This window comes from Brassica napus, chromosome A1 (assembly GCF_020379485.1).
Source record: "Brassica napus cultivar Da-Ae chromosome A1, Da-Ae, whole genome shotgun sequence".
Lineage (NCBI taxonomy): Eukaryota > Viridiplantae > Streptophyta > Magnoliopsida > Brassicales > Brassicaceae > Brassica > Brassica napus.
In genome coordinates this window covers 21451349-21476075 of record NC_063434.1, presented here as the reverse complement: position 1 = coordinate 21476075, position 24727 = coordinate 21451349, and the positions used below count along the sequence as shown (strand labels likewise).

Below are 24727 nucleotides of genomic sequence, written 5' to 3'. Positions count from 1 at the left end.
CAACATAAACACAACAGACTCATGATCCACTTTTAATTTGATGATTGCTAAAGTAATTTGTTATGACAACAACTTTTATAAATATAAAATCTAAAAATTAGTATTTTATAAATTGATAAATATATAGGATAATTATTTTTTCTGACCTTACATTACATCATTATAATATAAAACATAATTTGATAAGATAATAAAAAGTTAGAATTTTAAAAATAAATATATGATTACGTTAAAATCATAAATTAGTAATTATTATATAAAGATAAATAAAAGTATATTATCTGTCTTCAAGTGTAATATATCTCTAACTCTTAGTTTTATCAAATCACATCCAAAATACGTTTATATTTTATTGTACATATTATATATATATATATATATATGTATGAAAATCTAGCAAATAATCTAATAAATAGATAAATTCTAATTTATATGTACGTGTAATAAAATGTTATTTTAAAAAAATATTTAAAACCTAAATTTTTACATTATTATTATAACTTAATAAACTTAAAGTTAAAAGTTATCATAATTTGATCAAAAAAATTTAAAATTATTATTAATTTATAGATTTTTTTAAGGGTGCAAATAAAATTTGGAACGTAGCTAGATAAAGGTAAAATAGTGAAGCCTTATAAAGGCATGTGGGTTAATACGACATCTACTTTTTACAAAATAAAAATCTCAATGTACTACTATATATATTCTTATAAATAATTATCAAAAAAAATTAGATATTAATATGTATTATAAAGATTATTTTTTAAACAATTTATATATATGACTTCAAGGCTAGATGTTATTGGTTGAATTATGTCAAAATAATAGCTATACTAGATTTTGACCCGCGCTTTCAAAGCGCGGGTTTATTTTTTTTTTTTTTCAATTGAAAAATGTTTAGTAAATGTCACATTTTCATATATTTGTGCTTTATTTTATAAAAGACTTAAAATTTTTATTTTTATTTATCGTATTTTATTTTAAATGACTATTTATGTTTAAAAAATTAAACTTTATTTTTTTAATGAATTAAGTTGGTATAACTCTGATAAATTAATTTTATTATGTGGTTAATATTTTAATTAAAAAAATTATATACTTTTAATAAAGATTTATACTTTTCAATAAAAAAATTCAATTATTTTTATGAATGCTTAAATTATATTAAGAAAAGAAAAAATAATAATAATTAAAAATATTTGAAAAAAAATTATTTGAACTTGGACTCAATGATCCAAAAGAAAAAGAAAAGTGAGAATTGAATCTGATTTTTTAATAGGCCCAAATGGCCCAAGAGAGATTTGATGTGGGCTGGATCCGAAAATAATGACACAATATAGATGTGTTATTAATATTATTTGATTGCTCTTAATGAAACATACAATGTTAGTAAAGGAAAGGGCAGGCTAAGGTAATTATGACAATAGGATCCTGCTTTAATAGTATAGATTCTTTATTTTACTTTCAAAATCGGTTACTTAGAAAAATTAACCCTAGTCAATAAATATTTTTGCTTTTTCTATGTTTTTTTCTCTTTACTAAATTCAAAAACTCAAATCACCTAGATATTATTTGCAAAGTAATTTTGACACATGTTCTCTCTAAAAATTACTTTCACTAAATAAAAATGAATCATGCATACTAGAAATGACAACATGGCTTATGACTAAATGTGACATGGACAATCATCAGTAATGTTTATTTATATTTTTGGTAAACGTTTTAGAATATGGTAATAAATTATACATCATAATTAAAGTAAATCATTCAAATATGACATTTTTTGTCAGCCAAATATGACATTAAATAATATAATAATAAAAATATAATATTATTTTCCAAATTTCGAAATATTGTTTATTTTGATTTTTATAATTATAAAATTTTATTGCTAAAAATATTTTCAATTTTTTTAACAATTTTTTTTAAAAATATAAATTTTAATCATAATATTATCAGCTTCTTTTATATATCTACAAACTTTAGAAATATTGTTTAGTTGTACGTTTTGGTAATTATACAACTTTTGTATCAATTTTTTGAATAATTTTATACAAGTTGATTTAATATATTTATCCAAAAGAAATAAATAGAAAATTTATCTATGATTATAATTTTAAATATATACATATCTATTCTTTAATATAATTTAAAATAAACAAAATTATTTATTTTATTTTAATTATATGTTTAATTAAATTAAAATTTATATAAAATATTGGTAAGAAAATAATAAAATCGAAAATAACAATAAATTTTATATTTAAAAATTATTTAAATTTAAAATTTTACTACTGCACATGGTGCAAGAAAACACCTATTAGCATATATTTCAAAAGGATCTATGATATAAGTTTTTACCTTAACTTAATCAACCATAGAAAAACTGAAAGATATATCTCATTCACAAAATAGTTCTGTTTTTACCCAAATCAAAGGCCAAGACAAAAAAAATGTATACAGCAATTCCTCAGATAAATATGTATCTAAGAAATTTCAGGGAGTTTACTAATTGAGAGAAGGAGACAGCCACACCCAAATTCCTACTGTTGGTGCCTCCATGTATTCTAAAAATTGGATAAACGTTGAGATTTGTATCATAATGTATGTGTGTCCAGTGATAGACTGAGACCATCTCCATGTATTCATCTATATATTTTTCTCTTTAAAATTTTGTATCGGTTGCGTATCATGCAAGATGAACACCAAACGTGGTTGGCCCCAAACGTAATCCGTATTTGTAGCTGCAGATCACCCATGAATGTTTGAGTTTGCTCGTGTTGGTATTTGAGTCGGAGATTGGAACTTGCACGTTTTTTTGTTTTCATCTTGGATTAGATTAGACTTTGGTGGTTTTGGTGTTAGAGATGCTCGTGGTTCAGTCACTGATTTACTCTGTCTGGCGACAGTGCAATAACATGCTCCATACCAACTGCATCACTTCCCCGCTTGTTTTGTGTTCAAGGATATTAACACGCAGGTTATCAACTCCATTTATGCACTAAGGCACAAGAAGAAATTCAGAAACCTTTTGTCTATTTGGCTTATCTAATCCACTGATGTTGCATCTGGATTCTCTAGAACTTCTTCAGAACTCCTTTCTATCCCCAAAAACTATCAAATCCCTGTTCTTATTTTTTTTTTGCCAGGGCTTTGTTTCGTATAGATTAACTACTTTGTAGACTGATCTTTCATTTTCAATGATATTAACATTCTTAGCAAAAACAAGAAAAAAAAAAAACTACAAGTAACTCGAAACCGGGAAAATGCAGACGGATGCATTGTAATAGAAAAAATATTTCTTCCTACTCATGTAATTAACATTGTTATGAAAGTAATATTTTAATTTATGAGCAATAACTAAAATGAACAATTAGCATTACGTTTATAGTTTTTGATTGAATAATTTGGCAAAGAGGTTCTTGGTCTCCTTTGAACAAGCCAACCAACCAGTCTTCTAATACACAAATTATAAACAAAAGAAGAAAATAAACACCAAAGAACTGGGAAAGTTCAAGAAAGTTTGATCAGAAGCTTTTCTTGCATGATTTGCTATATCTTAATCCTTAAAACAAAATCCTTTAATATCCTCTTAAATACCCGCTTCAACAAATCTCTTCTCCTTCATCCCAAAATCATCTCATCCCTCTCCTATCAACAACATTTTGTCTCCAATGGCTTTTTTTGCTCTGTTCATTTTCACTCTCGTTGCCCTTTCAAGTAAGTCTCCTCGCACTTATACATTATGATTCGATGACCAGAGACACTTTCACTTACCATACTCTTGTCGTCTTCTTACAGGTTCATGTAGCTACGCAATTGGTCCACAGAACAACAAAACATTGTTATCACTTGCAAGCAGGATTGGTATAAACTACGGAAGATTAGGTAACAATCTCCCATCTCCTTACCAATCAATCAACCTCGTCAAGTCTATTAAAGCAGGCCACGTTAAGCTTTACGACGCCGATCAAGAAACCCTAATGCTCCTCTCTCAGACCAATCTCTACGTCACAATCATGGTCCCTAACAACCAAATCATTTCCATCGGTGCCGAACAAGCGGCCGCAGACAACTGGGTCAACACCAACGTCCTTCCTCACTACCCACAAACAAGAATCCGGTTCGTCCTTGTCGGAAACGAAATTCTCAGCTACAACTCCGACCAAGACAAGCAAATATGGGCGAACCTTGTCCCGGCCATGCGTAAGATGGTGAACTCTCTTAGAGCAAGAGGCATTCACAACATCAAAGTCGGAACACCACTCGCCATGGATGTTCTCCGGTCGAGTTTTCCTCCGTCCAATGGAACATTCCGGGAAGAAGTCGCCGCTCCGGTGATGTTACCGTTGCTGAAGTTTCTCAACGGAACAAACTCTTTCTTCTTCCTTGATGTCTACCCTTACTTCCCTTGGTCCACTGATCCGGTTAACAACCATTTGGATTTCGCTCTATTCGAATCGAATTCAACTTATACCGATCCCCAAACCGGTTTGGTTTACACCAATCTATTAGACCAGATGCTCGATTCGGTTATCTTCGCGATGACCAAGCTCGGTTACCCCAACGTCCGTCTTGCAATCTCTGAAACCGGGTGGCCTAACTCCGGCGATATCGACGAAACCGGAGCCAACATTTTCAATGCCGCAACTTATAACCGGAATTTGATCAAGAAGATGACTGCTAACCCGCCACTCGGTACACCAGCTAGACGCGGTTCACCAATACCGACGTTTTTGTTCTCATTATTCAATGAAAACCGGAAACCCGGTTCAGGAACAGAGAGGCATTGGGGAATTTTGAATCCTGACGGTACACAGATCTACGATATTGATTTGAGTGGGACAAGACCGGTTTCTAGTCTTGGTTCGTTGCCTAAACCAAATAACAATGTTCCGTTCAAGGGCAACGTGTGGTGTGTGGCGGTAGAAGGAGCTAACGAGACGGAGTTAGGGCAGGCGCTTGACTTTGCTTGTGGAAGAAGCAATGCCACATGTGCAGCTTTGGCACCGGGAAGAGAGTGTTACGCACCAGTTTCGGTTACTTGGCACGCAAGCTATGCATTTAGCTCGTACTGGGCTCAGTTCCGGAACCAAAGCTCCCAGTGCTACTTCAACGGCTTGGCGCGTGAGACCACGACCAACCCAGGTAAGCTTTTATTAACTTATAATTCTTGTCTAATAAGAAAATAAATAATCATTTCTTAATAATTTAAATACTCTGTGATTGTAATGACTATTTTCTACAGGAAATGAACAATGCAAGTTCCCTAGCGTTACCCTGTAAGACCTCCTCAAGAGTCAAAATTAAAGCGTATATTGGAGAAGGATCAAAAGCTGGATCATTCGTATTAAATCAATCTTGTTCTTAGTAATTTTTAATTTCCTTACTATTCCAAGTTTGTACTTCTTGTTTCCTATTGTTGAGGAAGATCGAATAAACAATGAAAAATATTGTTACTAGCTAAATATTTTAAAGTGAAGCTTGCATCATTTCTCATGTTTCTATCTAGTAATATATTAATGCGTTTGAGGAAAATAGTGAGGAAATGATATTACATTTTATGTCAAAAGAACCAATTGAACCAAATCACGTATACTCTATACAGTCACCATTTCGGGAACTACACTAATTTTGGCTTAGCATACATTTTATTAACATCATAACTAAAATTAAATATATTCCTTTTCGGTTTGTGGATATTTGAAGAGAATTTTCTTAGAATATCTATTTTTAGTTTATTTTCACAAAATAGTATTTAAAGAAGAAAATAATCCAAAAAACTTTTATTAAAGAGTAAAAATATATTTATACCCTATGATTAACCAATCTAGACTTAGGGTTTAGAATTAAGGGGTAGGATTTTCAGGATAGGGTTTCCAATTTTTTAAAAAATAAAAAAAAATAAAAAATTTAAAAACAAAAAAAAAAAATTTGGTCATTTTCCTCTTTGAAAGCTATTTTATGACAAAAACTTAAAATGACCTATTTGGAGAATTGGCTATATTTAAAAAGGTCAATTAGACGAATAGTTATATTGAAAATAAAAGGATTTTTAATGTTAAAACCCTTCAACTAAGTTTTTTTGGGTAAAAACCCCTAAACTAAGTACTTAACAAAAAAACTCCCAAACTAACATTATTTAATGAATTAAACCTAGCAGGTCATAATTACCATTACTACCGATAAATCTTTAGTTTAGGGATTTCTACATTAATTAAACATAGTTGAGACGGTGTTACCATTAAAATTTTTTAAAACCAAAAAATTCAAAATTTTATACTAATATTTAATAATTAGTAACTTTTTTTTACAACATAAGCGAGAACTAAGTAACTAGACCGCGCGATTCAGAAAGCCAAACCGAAAGTATTGAATCGACATATAATATAGCTGAAGGAGAACTCCTCGCACCACGTGCAAACTTGTACGCCATAGTTTTGAATGCTCTTAGAATATGCATGATCCGAAAGTTAGGGAAGAAAGTTTTATTGCGTCTAAATTCTTTATATAATTTTATTGTATTTTCTCGGTTATTTCATTTTTAATTTATACATATATAATGTTGATGTTAAAAACACATCCAACTCATATATTTACAGAAACAAATTAAAAATGCTAATTTTGAAAATTTAAGTTACTAATTTTTAGATAATATTATAAAATTTTGATTTTGATTTTATTTTAATGGTAAAACCCTTTAACTAACCCCTAAACCAAAGATTTACTGGTAGTAATGGTAATTATGACTTGTTATGGTTTAATTCATTAAATAAAGTTAGTTTAAGAGCTTTTTCAGTAAATACTTAGTTTGAGAGTTTTTATCCAAAACAAATTTAGTTGAGGGGTTTTAGCTTTAAAAATCCAAAAAAAAAAACAAAAAAAACTAATGTATATATATACTAATAAAAGAGACATTTTGAGGCTACACAGAGCGTCCACATCAACAAAAAATATTTCTTCCGAAAGAAGCCACGTGGAATTATTACTATAAAAAAATAATAAGTAAATATCAATATTAAAAAAAAATAATAAGTAAATATACAATATAAAGAATAGAAATAATACATTAAACAATAATAAGTAAACATCTATCGTCATATTCTCATTTGATATAAAATAAAGAAAATTAGAATAAATAAATATACAATATATAAAATTCTCTATGATAGCCATTTTTAAGTTATTGTCATTAAAATATCTCTCAGTGAGAAAAATGATCAAAAAAGTTTTATTAAAGAGTAAAAATACATTTATATCGTAGAGTTAACTAATCTAGACTTATGGTTTAGAATAAAAGGGTGGAATTTTGAGGAAATGGTTGCAAATTTTAAAAAATCAAAAATCAAAATCATAAAATTTGAAACAAAAAGGACTATTATGGTCATTTTCTCCATATTAAATTGATCTTTTATTTTAGAAGTTAAGGTTTATAACTAAATACTATCTGCTGAGGTTTATTTATTATTTATTTTTTATTAATTATTTTCTCAAATTTATTTTTTATTTTAGAAGTGAACAAAAAAAAAAGCAACCTGAGTAAATAACTAAATACTATCTGCTGAGGTTTATTTAACTTTTGGGCTGGTCAAGTTCAGCTGAGCACTAAATCAGATTTAACTTACAGCAATTGCTCACTGTTGTTAATTTCATCGTTTAGTAGCAGTGGGTAAGTCTCTTCCCATATTATTTCATCATGAGAATTTGTACTCCCTACACACAACTTCCCCTCTATTTGCACTCCATACCCTATTTCCCTTCAATTTTTTTCCCTCATCATTACCATTTTCCCTCAATTCAATGGTATCCCATTCTTTTCAGTATATTGAGCTAATTTGCTCTTTCATCATTTAATAATCATAAATTAGTTAAATAAATAAACTTAAAATAAAAATAAATTCTAATCACTTGCTAGATGATAAGTGGAAAAAATCTCTCATCATTTCCCTGAAATTTGTAAAAGACATTTGGACCGGAAGCTTTAAAAATAATTGGATCGAAATAATTTAGAAAAAATAAGGAAGAAAAAGGTAGCTGCATAGGTTCAAACCCATGAACAGCAACTTAGAAATTGCCGGAACCTATTTTGCCGGTTGAACTAATGAAAACTTTATAAAAACAAAGGCATATATTTATTTATCTTAAAGAAGTCCGGAAGCTGGTGCTTCTCCTGCTTCCTTCCTGGACAAGTACTATGTGAGGGATTCCTACTACTGATGCTCTTAGGGTGTTGAGTTGATTTTATGATAGGGAAAATGCTTTTATAGGTTTATTTTCAAAATTTGTTACCAGTGCCGGCTCAATAGAGAGTGCGGACGGTGTGACCGCCCCGGATCCGATTCAAATCTTACAATATTAAGGGTCCTAATTGTCTTCATTAGCATATCTGATTTAGATTTGAACAGTATTAAAACGTTTAATCACATTTTTTTCTAGTTAAATTATCTAAGAGAATATATATATAAATGTTTGATGCTCGAGTCATAAAGGAATTTTTACCAGCGTTAACAAATTAACTTACTGTAGGGCTTTATAACTTTTTTTGTCCAAGGACCCTTGTCAGGCTCGGCTCTGACCCTGTGCTGGGAGTGCATTTGCACAGGGTCGATTATAATTTTTTCTAATTTTTAAGGTTAGATTAGGCCCAATTTTTTTTTTTAATTTTTATTATTTTTACATAAAAGGGTCCAATTATTTTTCTTTTCCTTAAAAAAAGGCCCTAATATTTTTTCAGCCCAAGGTCTAAATGATCATTGAGACGGGCCTGGCCCTTGTATATATTAAGCCGGCCCTGTTTGTTACCTGTTGTTGACATGTTCAATAAACTGATATCAATAGATAATCCATTGCCTAGTTCAAGCTATGAAGCTGCATGTAAAGAGCTGATATATTCCTTTGACTCCCCTAAAGTCCTATGAGATATTTTGTACCATCTTAAAGTTATAAAACCTAACTCGCACCACTTGTAGTACTATCAGTAGGAGAAAACTGCAACGGCCAATTTGGTTTGCTATGTTAAAATTTTATGGCTTTCTGATTTAAAATAAAGGGATGGACACATTATTTATATGTTATCTATGTCCAATTTTTATTTTGATGTGATCCTTAACATGTTAATATGTCCGCTTGAGTGAATGGCTTAATGGCCCATCATAAACCAAATCCACAACCTGTCCATAACTTGTTCTACACGATATTGTAATTGGATCTATACAAGTGTACTACAAAATCAAATCCTAAAATGTGTTTAAACATTATGTTGATAATAAAATAGTGAACCTTCATATATATATATATATATATATAAATAAATTATCAGTTTTCAGCATACAAAAATCCCAAAGCTATGACACTATAGTATTTATTTTCTTTTGCTAGCAAGAGGAAAAACAAACATTTCTTCTGTCTCTCTTTCCTTCTTATCCGAGCAAATGATTCTGTGATTTACTTTATTTTTCCTATTACGATACCAAAGATTCATTCACAAAGAAAATTTACCAATGAAAAGGCCCTGCTGAAAATGGTAACTTTCAAAGTTGATGATATTACATTATTATGATTTTTTATCTTTTGTTTTAAGCAATGAAGTGAATCAAGTGATGCTTTGGTGTGAAGCGAAACATAAAGCTGAGCATGTGGGTCAATGAAAACAGCTCATCAAGATATAGTTGGGTTGTTGAACTTGTTAGGTGGCAATAACACCAACGCCTTAATTATCTCTTTACTCAAAGCCCCACATATTAATCATAATAAGTAACCCTCTAGATTATTATCAGTATATTTTTGTTCCATACGAATTTAAAAAAAAAACTGAACTATTGGGTTATTTTAATAATCTCACTACATAAACATGTTGATTTAATAAATGTTCTCTTGTATAACGATCTAAAAAGAAAGTTTAGGATATTAAACAAATATTTATTTATATTATAATTGAAAAGGAAAACAACAAATTAATCATGAATTCAACACAAGGAACTAAGTGTTTGTTTTTTTTTTTTTTGAACACGAACTAAGTGTTTGTTAGTGGACCACAATAACTAAGAAAATTGGAGAGAATTCCACTGAAATAACATAATATATATATGTGTGTATATTTGATTAATTAAATACTTGACGTTACAGTTCAGAGTTCAGACTTAGATGCTACCTATATCTCAACCGACCGGTTTAACCACAAGAGCTAGCTACTTGGGAGTTGTAACGCAGCGCTCACCACATCTACCAAAACTTTCCCACACCGACATGTCGAGATCCTTAGCTCTCGTTTACTTATCCATACTTTTCCTTCAGACCCTTCTCTCGATCGCCGTCGAGGCTACAGTTTCGTCGGTCACTAAAGAAGTCGACGCAATGCTCGACCGGAACGGCGTAATCGGGGAAGAAGGAGAGGAGATGATGCCATCGGAGATAAGTCGGAGAGTAATGATGATGCGGAAACAGTACATAAGCTACGGAACTCTAAAGAGAGACATGGTTCCTTGTCAGAAACCTGGTGCTTCCTACTACGCTTGTCGCTCAGGACAAGCCAATTCTTACAGCCGAGGATGCAACGTCATTACAAGGTGTGCTAGAGACACTAGCGACATCAAGACCTGAAAACATTTTTTTCCGCTTATCTATAAAATGCGGTTCTTGATTATGAGTTTGATATGGTCTCTCTAAGGCTGAGCAAGGCAAGTTTAATAGTATCTCTTTTGTAATGTTGTTGTTTACAGCAGAAGGGTTATATAGTTTTTATGTAATCAATGGTGAAATAACTGACTAGAATTGTTAAGTGGATTGATAGATGGAAAGATCGATAAAGTTGAAGTTCTTAAAGCTTGTTTTAGGGGTTCATGGACCAAAGTCAGAAATTTCTGGCAGGGTCTGTGAATAATTAAAATGATTCTTGTGGGAGAATTAAATTTCTAGATTGAATTGAGATCTTTGTTGACTGGAGACGACTAGCAATTGATATGAATGCATATGCTGCAAAATAATTTGTAAATAATTTGTTTTCTCTCTTTGAATTAGAAAGCTTGGTTTGGTCGTTCTTGCCAAGTTCAAGAACCTGACTATTAGGTTCTCTCCATCAAACTTAATAGAGTTTCAGCTGAGTCTTGAGTTTATAATTATGGATGTTTTTTTGGATGATGTTTAAAAGTTTTCAATAGTTTTATGAGATTTTGATAACTCTTGAATCATTTTTAAAAAAAATTATAAACAATCAAAAATAAGCCTAACCATAGTGTAAAACATAATTAAATTATCTTGAGATTATATAAAATTAAAAAAGGAAAAACAAAACAAAACATAAAACAGCCTCTCAAAACCAAAGAACAACAACCCCTTATTGATACCAATATTTGATCAACTTCATAAGAAGACCAATATCTCATATTTCCCCAACCAGACCAGACCCGAACCAACTCAAACAATTGCCATTTGGATTATAACCAAATGGTAAAATCATAAAACCATACGAAGAACCATAGCTTGATCCTCTTTTTTTTCTTCTCAGTACCTGTAGCTAACAGGCTTGTAGGGACCTTCAACGGGTATGCTAACGTAGTCAGATTGGTCCTTGGTGAGCTTGGTGAGTCTAGCACCTAGCTTGCCCAAGTGAAGTGCAGCGACCTTCTCATCCAAGTGTTTAGGCAAAACATATACCTTCTTCTCATACTTCCCACTTGACTTCTCGTTCCAGAGCTCAAGCTGTGCAATCACCTGGTTGGTGAACGAGCAAGACATCACGAAACTCGGGTGTCCAGTGGCACATCCCAAGTTCATCAGACGACCCTCAGCTAACACAATGATGCCAGACTTGGTGTCAGGGAACACCCACCTATCAGTCTGTGGCTTGATGGTGATGCGTTTCACACCAGGGTAAGTCTCAAGCCCTTGCATGTCGATTTCATTGTCAAAGTGACCAATGTTGCAGACGATGGCGTTGTTCTTCATCTTCCTCATGTGGTCGACCATGATGATGTCTTTGTTTCCAGTGGTGGTGCAAAAGATGTCAGCTTCAGAGACGACGTCCTCAAGGGTTAGAACTTGAAGGCCTTCCATGAGAGCCTGAAGGGCACAGATTGGATCGATCTCAGTCACGATCACACGTGCACCAGCGGTTTTCATGGCTGCAGCACAACCCTTTCCGACATCACCGTAACCGCAGATAACGGCGACCTTTCCGGCGATCATGACATCAGTGGCTCTCATGAGACCGTCAGGGAGAGAGTGGCGACATCCATACAAGTTGTCAAACTGCAAACAAGTCAAAGTCAATCATCAGTGATAACACAGAAAGATACAACTAATAAGCATGGCACAAAAATGACAAAATCAACCGCAGTTTGGTAATAGAAACATGGCATTGTATGTTATAAACGTCAGATCTTGTCTTCTAGAGCTATAATGGACAATATAAATAAAATCATACAGAAAATTTATCAAACCAAACTGAAAGAAGCAAATCACAAATGTTTTGTTAAGTTTAGTTTTATAATCCATAAAATCAAAACATTAGAAAAACTAAAAATAAATCAAATTATAAACTAAATTTTCAACTCTTAAGTAAGATATTTTTTAAAATTATTATTTAACAATACCTTGCTCTTGGTGACGGAGTCATTGACGTTAATGGCAGGGAACAAGAGAGCACCAGTCTCCTGCATCTGGTAAAGCCTCTTAACACCAGTGGTGGTCTCCTCAGAGACACCAACCAATCTCTCCTTCATCTTGTGGTACTTCTTGGGATCAACCTGAAGACCATCTTTGATGATCGACAACACGATCTGAAACTCAGGATTGTCGGTGGAAGTCGGGTCGGGGAGCTGACCGGTCTTGGCGAAGATCTCCTCAGCCTTAACACCTTCGTGGATAAGGAGAGTAGCGTCACCACCGTCGTCGACGATCAGGTCGGGACCACCTCCAGGACCCCAGTCGAGAGCCCTCTCCGTGCACCACCAGTACTCCTGGAGAGTCTCCCCTTTCCACGCGAACACGGCCGCGGAGTCACGGGCAATGGCGGCGGCGGCGTGGTCCTGGGTGGAGAAGATGTTGCAGGAGCACCATCTGACCTCTGCGCCGAGAGCGGTTAAGGTCTCGATGAGGACAGCGGTTTGGATGGTCATGTGGAGAGAGCCGGTGATTCTTGCTCCTTTGAGCGGCTGAGATGGTCCGAACTCGGTGACGCAAGAGACGAGACCAGGCATTTCGACCTCGGCGAGCTCGATCTCGAGACGGCCGAAGTCGGCCTGAGACATGTCCTTGACCTTGTACTCACGGCCACTCGACGTCTTCTCTACAAGCAACGCCATTGTTTTGAATGTTTCTTTGTGAATGTGGAGATGGGAACAGAGTGTGCGAGGAGAAACGAAAGGTAGCGAGTGTTGTTAAATAGATAAAAGCGGGAGATTAGATGGACGGCTTAAGATTAGTTGTGGAGAGAGTTTGGTGGATCTGGTAAAAAAAGAATTTTGACTTTTCCATCTTTTTTAGATTTTCCGTAAAGTGTGGCAATTCTGTTTTCGATTTCACTTATGAAAACACACTTATTCAATTAATTAATGGAAAACATATATAGGTCCGTACGACTAGTAGTAAGTTGATGTATTCAAGCTTGTTTGTTCAAGCTGGGTTTTGGTTTAAGACTTTAAGTTGATGTATTCAAGCTGGTTTGTTCTAGGCTTCTAGCTGGGTTTTGGTTTAAGTTGATGTATTCAAAGCATGGTTCTATGTTTTTATATATAGTTGAATTCATCACTAAACCATCATGAAATAGTTAACTTGATTAAATTTAAATAAAATCATACATAAATTTTATCAAATCAAACTGAAAGAAGCAAATCCATAAAATCAAAAGATTGGAAAACTAAAAATAAATCAAATTATAAACTATATTTCAACTCTAACTAAGATATTTTTAGAGACATAATTTCTGTAGTATATATATGGTAAAATTTGAGAACAGTGAATGATGCAAAAAAGTTCAGCCAGCATGATAGTATTAAAATCGGGTCTCGAAATATATTTGCTATATAGGTCGTACTGCTCGACTCATCACTGGATTCATCACTGTAGTAAAAGTAAAAATTTGGGCAAATTAAGATCCTGAATACATTCCATCATATTGCTTATGTCTCCTGTATTGGGAGACATAATTGGATTCAATTGATCTACAGTTAAAAGGTTATCTAATTGTGTGAGACTTATATAAAGGTAAGCTTGAGAAATAAGTGAGAAGATAACCTTGCTTTAGCAAGCCTCTTTCAAGAGAAATACCTAGCGGTAGATCTTAAAACATTAAATTAATAGCACGTTTTAACTGATGAAGGAGAAAGAGTAATAAGGACTTCTAAAAAGAACCTAAACATTCAAATTTATAATCTTTAGTGAGATATTCTTCAAACAAACCCCTTTAGTTATAGACTTATAGTTTACCTTTAGTTATAGACTTATAGTTCTGTGTGTGTGTAAATGATTATTAGCAATCTAGCATAGCCAAGATATTTTTAGCGTCGGTGCCAAAATATCTTGAGCGTTTATATGTATCTGCACCGGTTTCGTGGAAGAGCGTCGGTGGATCTGGCTTTAAAATCCCTCAAAAATAAGGTGAACTCATTAAATATTCGAGTTTTTGCTTGTATTTCCTATTTCAAGCAACCAATAAGACTACCAAGGGACACATTAACTTGACTACTACTTTTTTTGTGTGGTTCGTATCTAATGTCGTAGAAGTACCAAGGCCACGCATTATGAGTCTCCCTCCATAACTGGCATTCCAAAATAACTTTGGCATATTCGTGGTTCCGTGAGAATAATATCAAATCTCAACTACCACATTCACAAAAGTTTCTTTTAAACATGATTATACTCCACATTTACTACCCATACTATGTTTAAATGTTTTTTTGTAGTTAAATCTTCTTCGCGTTTCTTGTTGAAATGTCAAATTTTTGCTGGTTAGTGCAGTATGTTTTAAAAGTTTGAAACTAAGTAAAACATATATTTCTTAAAATACTGGATTTATAAGGTGGCAAAGAATAATTAATATACAACATCTGCCCCAAAAAAGAAAACTATACTACAATGATGTGGGCTCTTTCAACACCAACAATATGCACACTCGAAAACAGAAGAAATCTACATAATAGCAGTTACTCATTTGCTACATTAAACTGTCTTTTTTCTATTTTTAAAAGCTTAACTGGTAACCAAAGAATGAAATGAAATAATGCATTCTTTACTATTTTTAATTTTTTTTACCATTTATAAGAAATAATTTTTCCTTTTCATTTTTTCATTCATTTTATTCTAAAATAATATAGAACAAATTTTTCTCTCACTAAAATTGATAAGGAATAAATTTTTTTTATCATTCATATAATTTTATTTCTCTGCATTTTTTTCTATATTCATTCCTAATGTTTCTATAATGGTCACCACTTAGACACTAATTAAATGGGAAGTAAATTGATAACACGATTAACTTAAAAAATAACTGAAACTACTAATTACACAAGTTTTGTTTCTTAGAATGTTAGATTTATAGATAAACCAAAAATGGAGTTATGTACAGAAAAATAAAAGCTATTACAAACCCAAAATCTCCAAAGGATAGTAAAAACTAAAAAGTGTTCCCAAAGAAAAAGAGTAAAAACTAAAAAGAAAGAAACATGAAGAAAAGTACGACCAAAACCTTAACGAAAATAGAGCATGTTCACATGGCGACCCGATCAGTTGTAGGCTTGTAGCAGCCTTCAATGATATTGCTGAGGTGAGGTACTTTTTACTGAAAGAAGTTGTATAATTACATAGTTAAAAATCCCCAAACTACTTGAACTAATTCTGATGTAATTTGATCATTTTTGCTTGTTATAAATTGTACCACTCAAACATTGATATATTTGACCAAAATCATTGTTAAATAACAACATTCTCCCGTAGATAGATTATATCTTGTTAATTAGCACTAGCAAAGCGATGGAATTTTAAATTGATCTTCCACATTGTAATTTGTAAATGGCCATCTTTGCTTTAAAGTGGATCAAATGTCTCATACTTCGCATCACTAGAAGAATCATGAACAACTACAAAAACACTTCGGAGGATCAACAGTGTTACAAAAGTTTCCTCAGGTTTCATGAATCGAAAACACTTGAACAGCTTCAGAGTCTGATAAATAGACTTCAAAGCTTACCTGCTCAGTATTCTTATTGAATCGTTTGTGGTTCATCTCAAGCTGACCAAAGCCATTGTCAAGAACCACACTTACTTTGCTCTAGGATGCTTGGTTACTTTTCTTGTAAACGCAAACTCTCCAAACTTATGCCCAACTTTCCCCTCAGTGATCTTACAACGAACATGAGTTTTGCCGTTGTAGATTCTCACCGATGAATCAACATACTCTGGTAGAATTGTCGATCTCCTTGACCATATCTTCCTGTTCAGAGCTGCGTTTTTCTTCTTCATCAAGAACGCATCAACGAATGGATCTTTCCATACAGATCGGCTGACCATCTTATTGCCTCTCTTCTCATCTTCTATAACTCCCTGATCCAAAGACAATGGCAAACTTGGCCATTCTTTTGCAACATTCACATGGATGTTACACCCATTCAACTCCTAATTAATCACCCAAAAAACAAGTTAATATGATAGTTACATAAAATAGTTAGATTTTATGATTCTTTTTGTATCCTAACCTGTCCATCCATAGCAGAAATAGCAGACTTGGCAGAATCCTCACTGATGAAGTTAACAAACCCATAACCTCTAGACCTCCCAGTCACTTTGTTAGTCATGACTCTTGCTGCAAAAAGCAAATACACACGACCACACATACTTGAATGGTTAAAACATAAACTAGAGCAAACAAAAACACACTCTATCATCCTAGCAAGATCCAGGTGTTTTTACCCTCTGTCACTCCGTTGAAGGTAGAGAAAGCATCCTTCAAGGAGTGGTCGTCAGTTCCGGGTGATAGGCCTAGGAACAGTTATCAAAACATCAAAAAACAGTTATACGAAGACAATAACTATGTGAATAGAATGTTAGACATACCACCAATGAAAAGCTTTGTGGACATGTACCGGAGTGAAGCGAGCATTGGAACATTTCTGTTTTGTAAAAACCCAAGTTTGGTGCAGAAAGACATTTGTTGTAGATGTCTGGAAATGATAAAAAACCCCCATCATTAGAACATGTCCACTAAATGCTTTTGAGCTCAAAGCAGTTTTCCAATATACCCACAAAACTTCTTCAACAATTTCAACTAAGACCTCGAAAGATCCAGATACTCATTATATGTATCATCAATCGAAACAAGTTTGTTTGATTCCGACATTGGAATCTAAATTTTTAATAAGACAACACATGAGCTACTTGACCAGACAACGAGGGTTATAGAGAAACGAAGAAGATACCAAAACCTGGAGAGCGATGGCTGAGCACGTCCTTGTCGTCGATTTTGCTGATGGTTTGACCGTAGTCGCAGAGAACAAGAACAAGAACAAGAACAAACTCGTTAGGGCTTGTGGCGATTTTAACCAAACCGGTTCAACCAGCAGATCTGTGTCCCCCGTTTTTAATTGGTTTCCCGGTTTATTTTTGGCGATCACCGAACGACGTCACATTGAAAAATGCGCCCATTATTCATCTCTGTAATCATATACTCTATTTGGGCTCTTCGCTTACAAGTGAATGTTTAAGTACGGTTGCAAAATTGTAGACCGGGTCAGAAATGAATTTTTAATTTAGGCCATAGTTTTTCTTTGTATTTGGTTGCAGCATGTAGATGAAGCATCTGAACATAACATTTGGATGTTACATCTAAATATGTTCTTTTTATTTATTTATTTGTATTTAGATACATCATCTAAATGCTAAATTGTTTGTTTTCTAATTTTATAATATCATTTTAATATTATTGGATAAAAATAATACAATGACATGATTTACATAATTAACAATTAATTATTTTATTTGAATTAATATGTCTAAAGAATCTAAACTATATTACAAAATAATTATTATATTTTAATAAATTTTGAAAATTTTGATTTTTTAGGTTTTGGAGGGATTTAACCGTTTTGACAGAAAATTAGATTTTACGAACTAGGCGTAAAAAATGTGATTTTGTGGTTTTGCCAAGAAATTCATTTTTGTGGTTTTAGCGAAAAAACATTATTTTGCTGCTTTGGTGAAAAATGCAATTTTGTGGAAAAACATTTTTGCGATTTTGCTGGAAATCATGACTTTTGTGGAAAACAGGTTTTGCAGTTTTGGCTAGAAAGTGAGAAAAAGCATTTTGTTGTTTTAAAGAAAAATATGTTTTGCGGTTTTGACGGAAACACATTTTGTGGGTCTGGCATAAAATATGTTTTTGTGGGTTTTTTTTCTGTGGTTTTTGTGGAAATCATGTTTATGTGGCAAAACATGTTTTGATGGGAAAACATGTTTAGGTGGAAAACCGTACTTTTGCGGAAAAATACGTTTTTGCACTTTTGGCCGGAAAATATGTTTTTTTTTGCAGTTTTGGAGGGAAAATTGATTTTGTAATTTTGGCGGGAAAACTAGATTTTGCGATTTTGGCGGAAAACATGATGTTTTTGTTTTGCTGAAAATGTGATTTTGCGATATCGAGAAGAAAATGTGATTTTACATCTTTGACGAGAGAATCCGATTTATGAGTTTTGCGAAATGATAGATTTTACGAGAAACAAAATCTAATTTTATAATTTAAAATATGTATCTAATGTATATATTAATATAAATTAATTATTTTTATAATGCACAGAAAAGTATTGAATCTTTTAGATTCTGAGATGCAAATGTTGCGTTAAAACTCTTATATATCAAATATCTAGATTACCGGGATGCAGAGTTACCGGTATGGTTCGCAAAGTCTATATGAGTGTTTTGTTGCTGACAAAAAAAAATCAAATATTTAGATTTTCTAGATTTTATGGATTTTGCATCGAAATTCTATATCAAGATGTTACATCTTGATGCTAATGCAAAAGTGTAAACGAACAAAATCTCGACATTTGCATTCAAATGCAGCATCCAACATAAAAACGAACATGGCCTTTCTAAAGGGTATCTCTTGGTTGAGTACTCATTAAGGGTATCTCTTGGTTGAGTACTCATTACCAAACATATCACCAATGCAAATACTCTATGTAGTTTTCTCCATCTATTCAAACTATCTAATAATGACTTCAAATACTTGAGGCAGGGCCGGGCCTCAGTACAAACTCGTCAAGCATTAGCTTGAAGGCCAATATGTTTAAAAGCACTTTAGGGGCCAATTGCCTTAAAAATCAGATAGTTTTTTTTTTTTTGTAATACCAGCATGCATTTAAATCAAACTTCCAACAGGGTTGAGTTTATTACAAAAGCTTTTGAAGCTAGAGCTTGTTTAGCCAAACAATCAGCATTTTTGTTTAATCCGTAGGGATTCAACGAAAAGAGATAGAGCTAAAATATAAAGATAAACAGAGGAAGAAAAAATAATTAAGACCCCAAAATTTCTAAAAAGAAAAAGGAAGTGATGTGCTTCTCTATGACAACTGACAAATCATGTGACAACAACAGCCTATTAGTCAGAGTAATTGGCGTTACATTTTCTCTGTAAGAATTAGATTTATTAGACCATCCGCAACGCGGGATGTTAGCTATTTCTTAGCGCTAATCCTTAGGCAAATCAGGATAAAACACTATTATTAAATTAGCTTTAGGTAAGAAAAAATCCTTAGTTAAGGATTTTTTGGCTTTGATCCCAGATGAGCTGGCAACATCATCTCCTTCCTCTGATTCGCCTCTACGACCTCCCTCGGTGAGGAAAGCGATCCCCGAATTTCCCTTTTATCAGCAGAACTGGTTCATCGCTCTCCTCTTCTTGATGGCTCTGGGATTCTTCTGCCTTGCTCTCTTCCTTTACCTGAGCCTTGATCCCGATTTCGGCTACACCTCCGCTTCCGCCGCACCTTCCGGTAAAGAAGGCGTCGAGGTATTGATTTTCGAATTCTCTAATCGAATACGAATTGTGGTTTGATCAGATGCTTGAATGCTTTAACTCCAATGGCAGATAACTTATGGGAGTGCGATTAAGCTTATGAAATGATGCTGTACAGAAGGCGTCGAGGTATTGATAACTTCAGTAAGATGAGAGCTTATTTGAAGCTGGGTGATTCCAAAGGAGATGAGGTTCCTGAAGATACCATCAAAGCTGTTGCTGATACTCTCCGTACCTCTTCTGCTCTCAAGGTTTCTGAAGATGGTGAGTTCTTTAAGCGCTTGGTATAATCTTCGTGTTAAGTGTTAGGCTACACTGAGACCTGTCTTTTGTATTCAAATTCACGAGCTTTCTTAACATAACTGTGCTTAGTTTGGAGAAGTATCTTTTTATATTATAATGATCACTTTTGGATTTGATTACACAGGGAAGAAGGTTGGTAGGAGTACAGAGTTGTTGAAGCTTGAAGATTTGATTGAACAGCTTAACGCTAGAACTGTAGCTGCTTCACCGTTCTCGTACGATGTTAAAAGGGAAGACGTGGAAGCCTTTTTCAGTCAGTACGGAAAGGTAAATGCACTACATCATTAGTCAGTTTTAATCTTTGGAGAATAGTTAAGAGTAATTGATTATATATGTGTGTTTCTGCAGGTTAATAGTGTGAGGATGCCTCGTCATGTAGCAGAGACGAGAGTGTTTTGTGGTGTTGCCTTGGTTGAGTTCCCTACTGAAGAGGATGCTCAGAATGTTATGAAGCAAAGTTTGGTTTTTGCTGGGCTTGAGTTGGAGATGAAACCAAAGTAATCCTCTTTACTGACTCTTTCTCACTTCATAAGGTTTCTTTCAGAATGCTTTTACTTAAAAAAATATTTTTTTCTCTTTTTCAGGAAAGAGTTTGATGATGATAGAGAGAAAGATGAAGAAAAGTTTGCTAACTACCGTCCTCAAAAGGCTTCTGCAAATCAGAAGAACGGTTCTGAACATAGGAACGGTTCTGAATCCGAGGCAAAGTAAGAGTCTGACGACTTCTATTAATTTTCTTGTCTTTAAGTTTGATGTTCTTGAGCTGACTTTGGTTGTTTTGTATTATTGTAGCTATCCCAAGGGTTTGAGTCTGACCACAGTCACTTGCATGCATCCCCTATTTCAGGCAACTTAGAGGTTTGTATTCCCTCATCTGCTGAGCATGGATGTAAAAGATCTGTCTTAAGAGTTTTTTAAAACAATTGGACACTATAAACAGCTACTACTTCCAGGATGTTGATTTAGAGAGCTAGTAGTATGTGGATTCTGAAGTTCTGTGCCGGTTTCAATATGTAGTTGCATTCTCTTTATTGCTAACCCATTTTCTTTGTTCAGGTTAGCTGCTTTGGAGATGATTCAAATTCCGACACTGGGGATCACTGGAAGTAATAATACGAATAGTTATTTCATATTTGATCTAATTTATTTAGTCTATCTACATCCATCTAAAAACAAACAAAACTTACCATTGCTCATAGGTTTACAATCGAAGGTAGTGGAAAGACATGGAAACAAGACCAAAGAGTCAGGCTTCAACACATTGACACTAGTGCCTACCTCCATAGCCATAATACAAGAATCAGGCTTCAACACATTTAATATTTTTTAATTCTTAAGGATTCCATATTGGGTAACACCATTGCACATACATTTTAGAGTAAAGTTCTTAACTATTCAAAAAGCAAAAAAAAATTATATTATATTGCTAAGGACTCCAATGGTGGGTAACACCATTGGAGTTGCTCTAATCATCTTATCTAGTTGTAGTTTTTCATATATGCAGCTGCAGATTATTAACTTTTTTTTTTTGAACTTAGCTTTCAATTAAAATGCAGAAATGAAAAAAAAACATTACAGTCATAAGCTATGGTTTTGTTTAAGAGCCCATCAAGCCCAGTTACACTTAAAACACATAATAAAGATCATTAAGACCCAAATGGCCCATGAGAGAGGGGAAGGAGTTGATGATGACGAGTAAAAACGTAGCAGAGAGAGATCAAGTCGGAGGTGGTGAAGAGAGGGAGCTTAAGCAAGCCACTGCTGCATCAATCGCGATGAGGAGGAGGGGTTTGAGTCTCTGAACGAGAGGATCCTGTCCTTTATTTGTCTATCAAGATTCCTCGCAATTGAATCTGTAGAATGGAAGGTTTGACGGTGGAGACGAGCGTTACGTTCCATCCAAATCCAGTAAATACATGCCTGCCAGCACAGTCGGATAAGCATACCTTTGGTTGAGTTCCTTCCAGTCGATTAAATCTGAGTCAGGACCCGAGCCCAAGACCTCTCCGGTTGAATCCCACATCGTGGTGCTAGGGATCCCCATAACCTCCAAGAATAAGGGCATATGAAGGATAAATGATCACGACTTTCATCGGATTGATTACAGAAGAGGCAAGTGGGAGTTGTCTGATGGCCCCAATGGATAATTCTGTCTTTAGTAGGGCAACGGTCCAGAGTGAATAACCAGGAGAGAAAGCTATGTCTTGGAATTCCGCCCTTATTACAAACTGTGGCGAACCAAGGTACATAGATCCCTTCAACGCAAAGCTTCTCATAGATAATACCAGTATTGTATCGGTTACTGATTTTCCCATCCACCTCCCACTCATAGTAATCCTCATTATCATTGAGATGGATGGTAGTTAGGAAGGTATGAACATTAACAAGATTTTCTGACCTTGCAGGAGGCAAAGACCAGTTGTTGTTACTACACAGAGAGGACAGCGTTGCTTGGTCTTGAATGCCTAATGTTGAGTTTACTCCGCTGCTCAGGTAGGACTTTAGTGAGCCGAAAGGTGACCAATTGTAACTCCAGAACCGACAGGATAGGCCATTCTGAACTCGAAGTTTGATCCAGCTGTATATGGAGGAACTGAGCTTTAGGAGCTTGATTACCTGCCACGAGTATCGCCGGTTAGGGGGCGTGGTCCAAAGGTTGTTTAGGGACCAATGTAACACTTCTTCAATGAACCACGCAATCCACACTGAACCCGATTGGAAGAAGAGAAGCCATATCAGTTTGAGACAGCATGCTTTATTCCAAATAGCTAGGTTCTTTATTCCCTGTCCTCCTTCACGTTTAGGTTTGGTTACAACTACCCAAGAGACTCTTGCAGTATGGTGTTTGTCAACGTCTCCCTGCCACAGAAACACTCCACAGAGAGAGTTTATACGCTTCACACATGCCTGGAAGAGGATGAAAGTGGAACACCAAAAAATTGTGATGCCTGTGATTACAGTTTTTATGAGCAGCAACCTATCCACAAAAGACAAGGCTTTTGCACTCCATGAAGAAAGCCTTGTTTTTATTTGTTGAAGCAGCACCTCAGAGTTCAAGAGAGACAGTTTCCCCTTGTGCACAGATTATTAACTTGATACTCAGAATTAATGTACATTTCCAATATTTCTACTTACATACAAAAGTTATCTATTGTTCCAAGCAAAGCTCTCACATTGTTCAATGTTCTAACCATATATCATCTTATCTCCAGTATCTGAAATAAATAACTGCTTTTTTTTTGTCAAACTGAAATAAATAACTGCTAGAATATGGAAGAAATACAAATTTAAAAGTTAGATTATTGTGTTGGAATTGGAAGTCCTTTTTCTAATTTTAATAATTTTAATATAAAATTTAGAACCATGGCATACGATTTGATCTTTCACATCGAGCAACACGACAATACCAATCAACATATGACACATTATGCATATACATGATTGAATGAAGATAGTAGTTACAAACATTTTCATGCAACAATAATTGAGGAGATGATGGGACAAAGAAAAAAAAATTAAAATAAGATAAAAGTATCTTCTCAACAAAGGAGAAAGAAACCTTTGCCGACAATATGAGAGGATGAGAGATTTGTGAAGTGGAGAAGGAAGTGGTGTAGTGCGAGTTGTGAATGGTCTTTCAACTTGCAAAAAGCCAAGTACAAAGATAATTGCTGTCAACAAAACCACTGTCCCTTCAGAGTTACTGAATTGGGAATTGTGCTTTTAGCTAAGGTAAATCTCCCACCTTTTTCGCTACTTTTGAGTTTTTTTGTCAACTACTTTCGAATTATTATTAACGTACAAGAACCCACTTGTTTTCCTACTAATTTTCGTCAGAGATACTAACTCACTCAATATGTATTTAACTCTTACCAAATTTAATTTCTTACGGTTGTTTGATATAAAGGTAATTTATAAAACAAAACTTAAAAATATGATAGATTTGAGGATTGTTTTAAACTATATACATTATTACCATTTGGTCCACCCCAATCATTATTGGCAAATGCCATCTTAACATTTTTACAAAAAAAGAAAAACAAAATTTTGGCAAATGCCATATGGGCATATTCGTATATGATAAAAGTGTGCCAAATAGTTTAAGCTCCATCTTTTTTTTGTCAACGTTTAAGCTCCATCTAAACTCTGAAGTCTAATTTTCGTCTCAAAACATTTAAATTAGAATCAAGAACGTCCATAATCCCTTGAAAACGCAATTTGAGAAAATGAAAGTTGCTCAAATCACAATTGACGCATGCAATTTCGATTTAGAAGCCAAACAAGAAGAAGTTTTATTTATTAAAATTATTGTTTCATTTGATGAGTTTATCATTGATATACTGAGACTTATAAACTGAAATCTTCACACTAAAACGATCAAAGTAATGAGTAAAATTAGAACCCAAAAATGAGGATGATGTC

At 33.9% G+C, this 24727-nt stretch overlaps 5 protein-coding genes across 6 annotated transcripts; 3 read left to right on the top strand and 2 right to left on the bottom strand.

Moving 5' to 3' along the window:
- The first annotated feature begins 3581 nt into the window (after positions 1–3581).
- On the top strand, positions 3582–5492 carry LOC106386524 (probable glucan endo-1,3-beta-glucosidase A6). Its single transcript, XM_013826353.3, has 3 exons — positions 3582–3720; positions 3802–5148; positions 5249–5492. The coding sequence occupies exons 1-3, from the start codon at positions 3675–3677 to the stop codon at positions 5284–5286; spliced, it is 1431 nt and encodes a 476-aa protein (XP_013681807.2). The 5' UTR covers positions 3582–3674; the 3' UTR covers positions 5287–5492.
- A 4610-nt stretch (positions 5493–10102) lies between these two features.
- Positions 10103–11465, top strand: LOC125576507 (protein RALF-like 24). The gene has a single exon (XM_048736736.1). It carries the CDS (start codon positions 10144–10146, stop codon positions 10597–10599), a length of 456 nt encoding a protein of 151 aa, XP_048592693.1. The 5' UTR covers positions 10103–10143; the 3' UTR covers positions 10600–11465.
- On the bottom strand, positions 11229–13387 carry LOC106436493 (adenosylhomocysteinase 2). Its single transcript, XM_013877457.3, has 2 exons — positions 12591–13387; positions 11229–12246 (listed from the first exon to the last, which is right to left on the bottom strand). The coding sequence occupies exons 1-2, from the start codon at positions 13299–13301 to the stop codon at positions 11500–11502; spliced, it is 1458 nt and encodes a 485-aa protein (XP_013732911.1). The 5' UTR covers positions 13302–13387; the 3' UTR covers positions 11229–11499.
- A 2611-nt stretch (positions 13388–15998) lies between these two features.
- On the bottom strand, positions 15999–17614 carry LOC106436495 (40S ribosomal protein S19, mitochondrial). 2 transcript variants are annotated; one of them, XM_048736727.1, is made up of 5 exons: positions 17409–17614; positions 17047–17153; positions 16903–16971; positions 16689–16795; positions 15999–16608 (listed from the first exon to the last, which is right to left on the bottom strand). In XM_048736727.1, the coding sequence occupies exons 2-5, from the start codon at positions 17138–17140 to the stop codon at positions 16255–16257; spliced, it is 624 nt and encodes a 207-aa protein (XP_048592684.1). In that variant the 5' UTR covers positions 17141–17153; positions 17409–17614; the 3' UTR covers positions 15999–16254. The 2 variants fall into 2 exon arrangements, with proteins under 2 accessions (XP_048592684.1, XP_048592688.1); XM_048736731.1 differs by having other exon boundaries at positions 17415–17612.
- A 2477-nt stretch (positions 17615–20091) lies between these two features.
- Positions 20092–23465, top strand: LOC125576500 (la protein 1-like). The gene is made up of 8 exons (XM_048736718.1): positions 20092–20266; positions 20430–20572; positions 20654–20802; positions 20890–21012; positions 21098–21163; positions 21362–21411; positions 21505–22548; positions 22711–23465. The coding sequence occupies exons 1-5, from the start codon at positions 20107–20109 to the stop codon at positions 21159–21161; spliced, it is 639 nt and encodes a 212-aa protein (XP_048592675.1). The 5' UTR covers positions 20092–20106; the 3' UTR covers positions 21162–21163; positions 21362–21411; positions 21505–22548; positions 22711–23465.
- The last annotated feature ends 1262 nt before the right edge of the window (positions 23466–24727 follow it).

What these genes read in the sequence shown, in the direction of transcription:
- LOC106386524 (XM_013826353.3), top strand. Translation starts at nt 3,675, where the DNA reads ATGGCTTTTTTTGCTCTGTTCATTTTCACTCTCGTTGCCCTTTCAA. An exon ending in CACTCTCGTTGCCCTTTCAA is followed by an intron (nt 3,721 to 3,801) that starts GTAAGTCTCCTC and finishes GTCTTCTTACAG; the next exon opens with GTTCATGTAGCTACGCAATT. An exon ending in TGAGACCACGACCAACCCAG is followed by an intron (nt 5,149 to 5,248) that starts GTAAGCTTTTAT and finishes TATTTTCTACAG; the next exon opens with GAAATGAACAATGCAAGTTC.
- LOC125576507 (XM_048736736.1), top strand. Translation starts at nt 10,144, where the DNA reads ATGCTACCTATATCTCAACCGACCGGTTTAACCACAAGAGCTAGCTAC.
- LOC106436493 (XM_013877457.3), bottom strand. Translation starts at nt 13,301, where the DNA reads ATGGCGTTGCTTGTAGAGAAGACGTCGAGTGGCCGTGAGTACAAGGTC. An exon ending in ACTCCGTCACCAAGAGCAAG is followed by an intron (nt 12,247 to 12,590) that starts GTATTGTTAAAT and finishes ACTTGTTTGCAG; the next exon opens with TTTGACAACTTGTATGGATG.
- LOC106436495 (XM_048736727.1), bottom strand. Translation starts at nt 17,140, where the DNA reads ATGTCTTTCTGCACCAAACTTGGGTTTTTACAAAACAGAAATGTTCCA. An exon ending in CACAAAGCTTTTCATTGGTG is followed by an intron (nt 16,972 to 17,046) that starts GTATGTCTAACA and finishes AACTGTTCCTAG; the next exon opens with GCCTATCACCCGGAACTGAC. An exon ending in CTTCAACGGAGTGACAGAGG is followed by an intron (nt 16,796 to 16,902) that starts GTAAAAACACCT and finishes TGCTTTTTGCAG; the next exon opens with CAAGAGTCATGACTAACAAA.
- LOC125576500 (XM_048736718.1), top strand. Translation starts at nt 20,107, where the DNA reads ATGATGCTGTACAGAAGGCGTCGAGGTATTGATAACTTCAGTAAGATG. An exon ending in TTTTCAGTCAGTACGGAAAG is followed by an intron (nt 20,573 to 20,653) that starts GTAAATGCACTA and finishes GTGTTTCTGCAG; the next exon opens with GTTAATAGTGTGAGGATGCC. An exon ending in GGTTCTGAATCCGAGGCAAA is followed by an intron (nt 21,013 to 21,097) that starts GTAAGAGTCTGA and finishes GTATTATTGTAG; the next exon opens with CTATCCCAAGGGTTTGAGTC.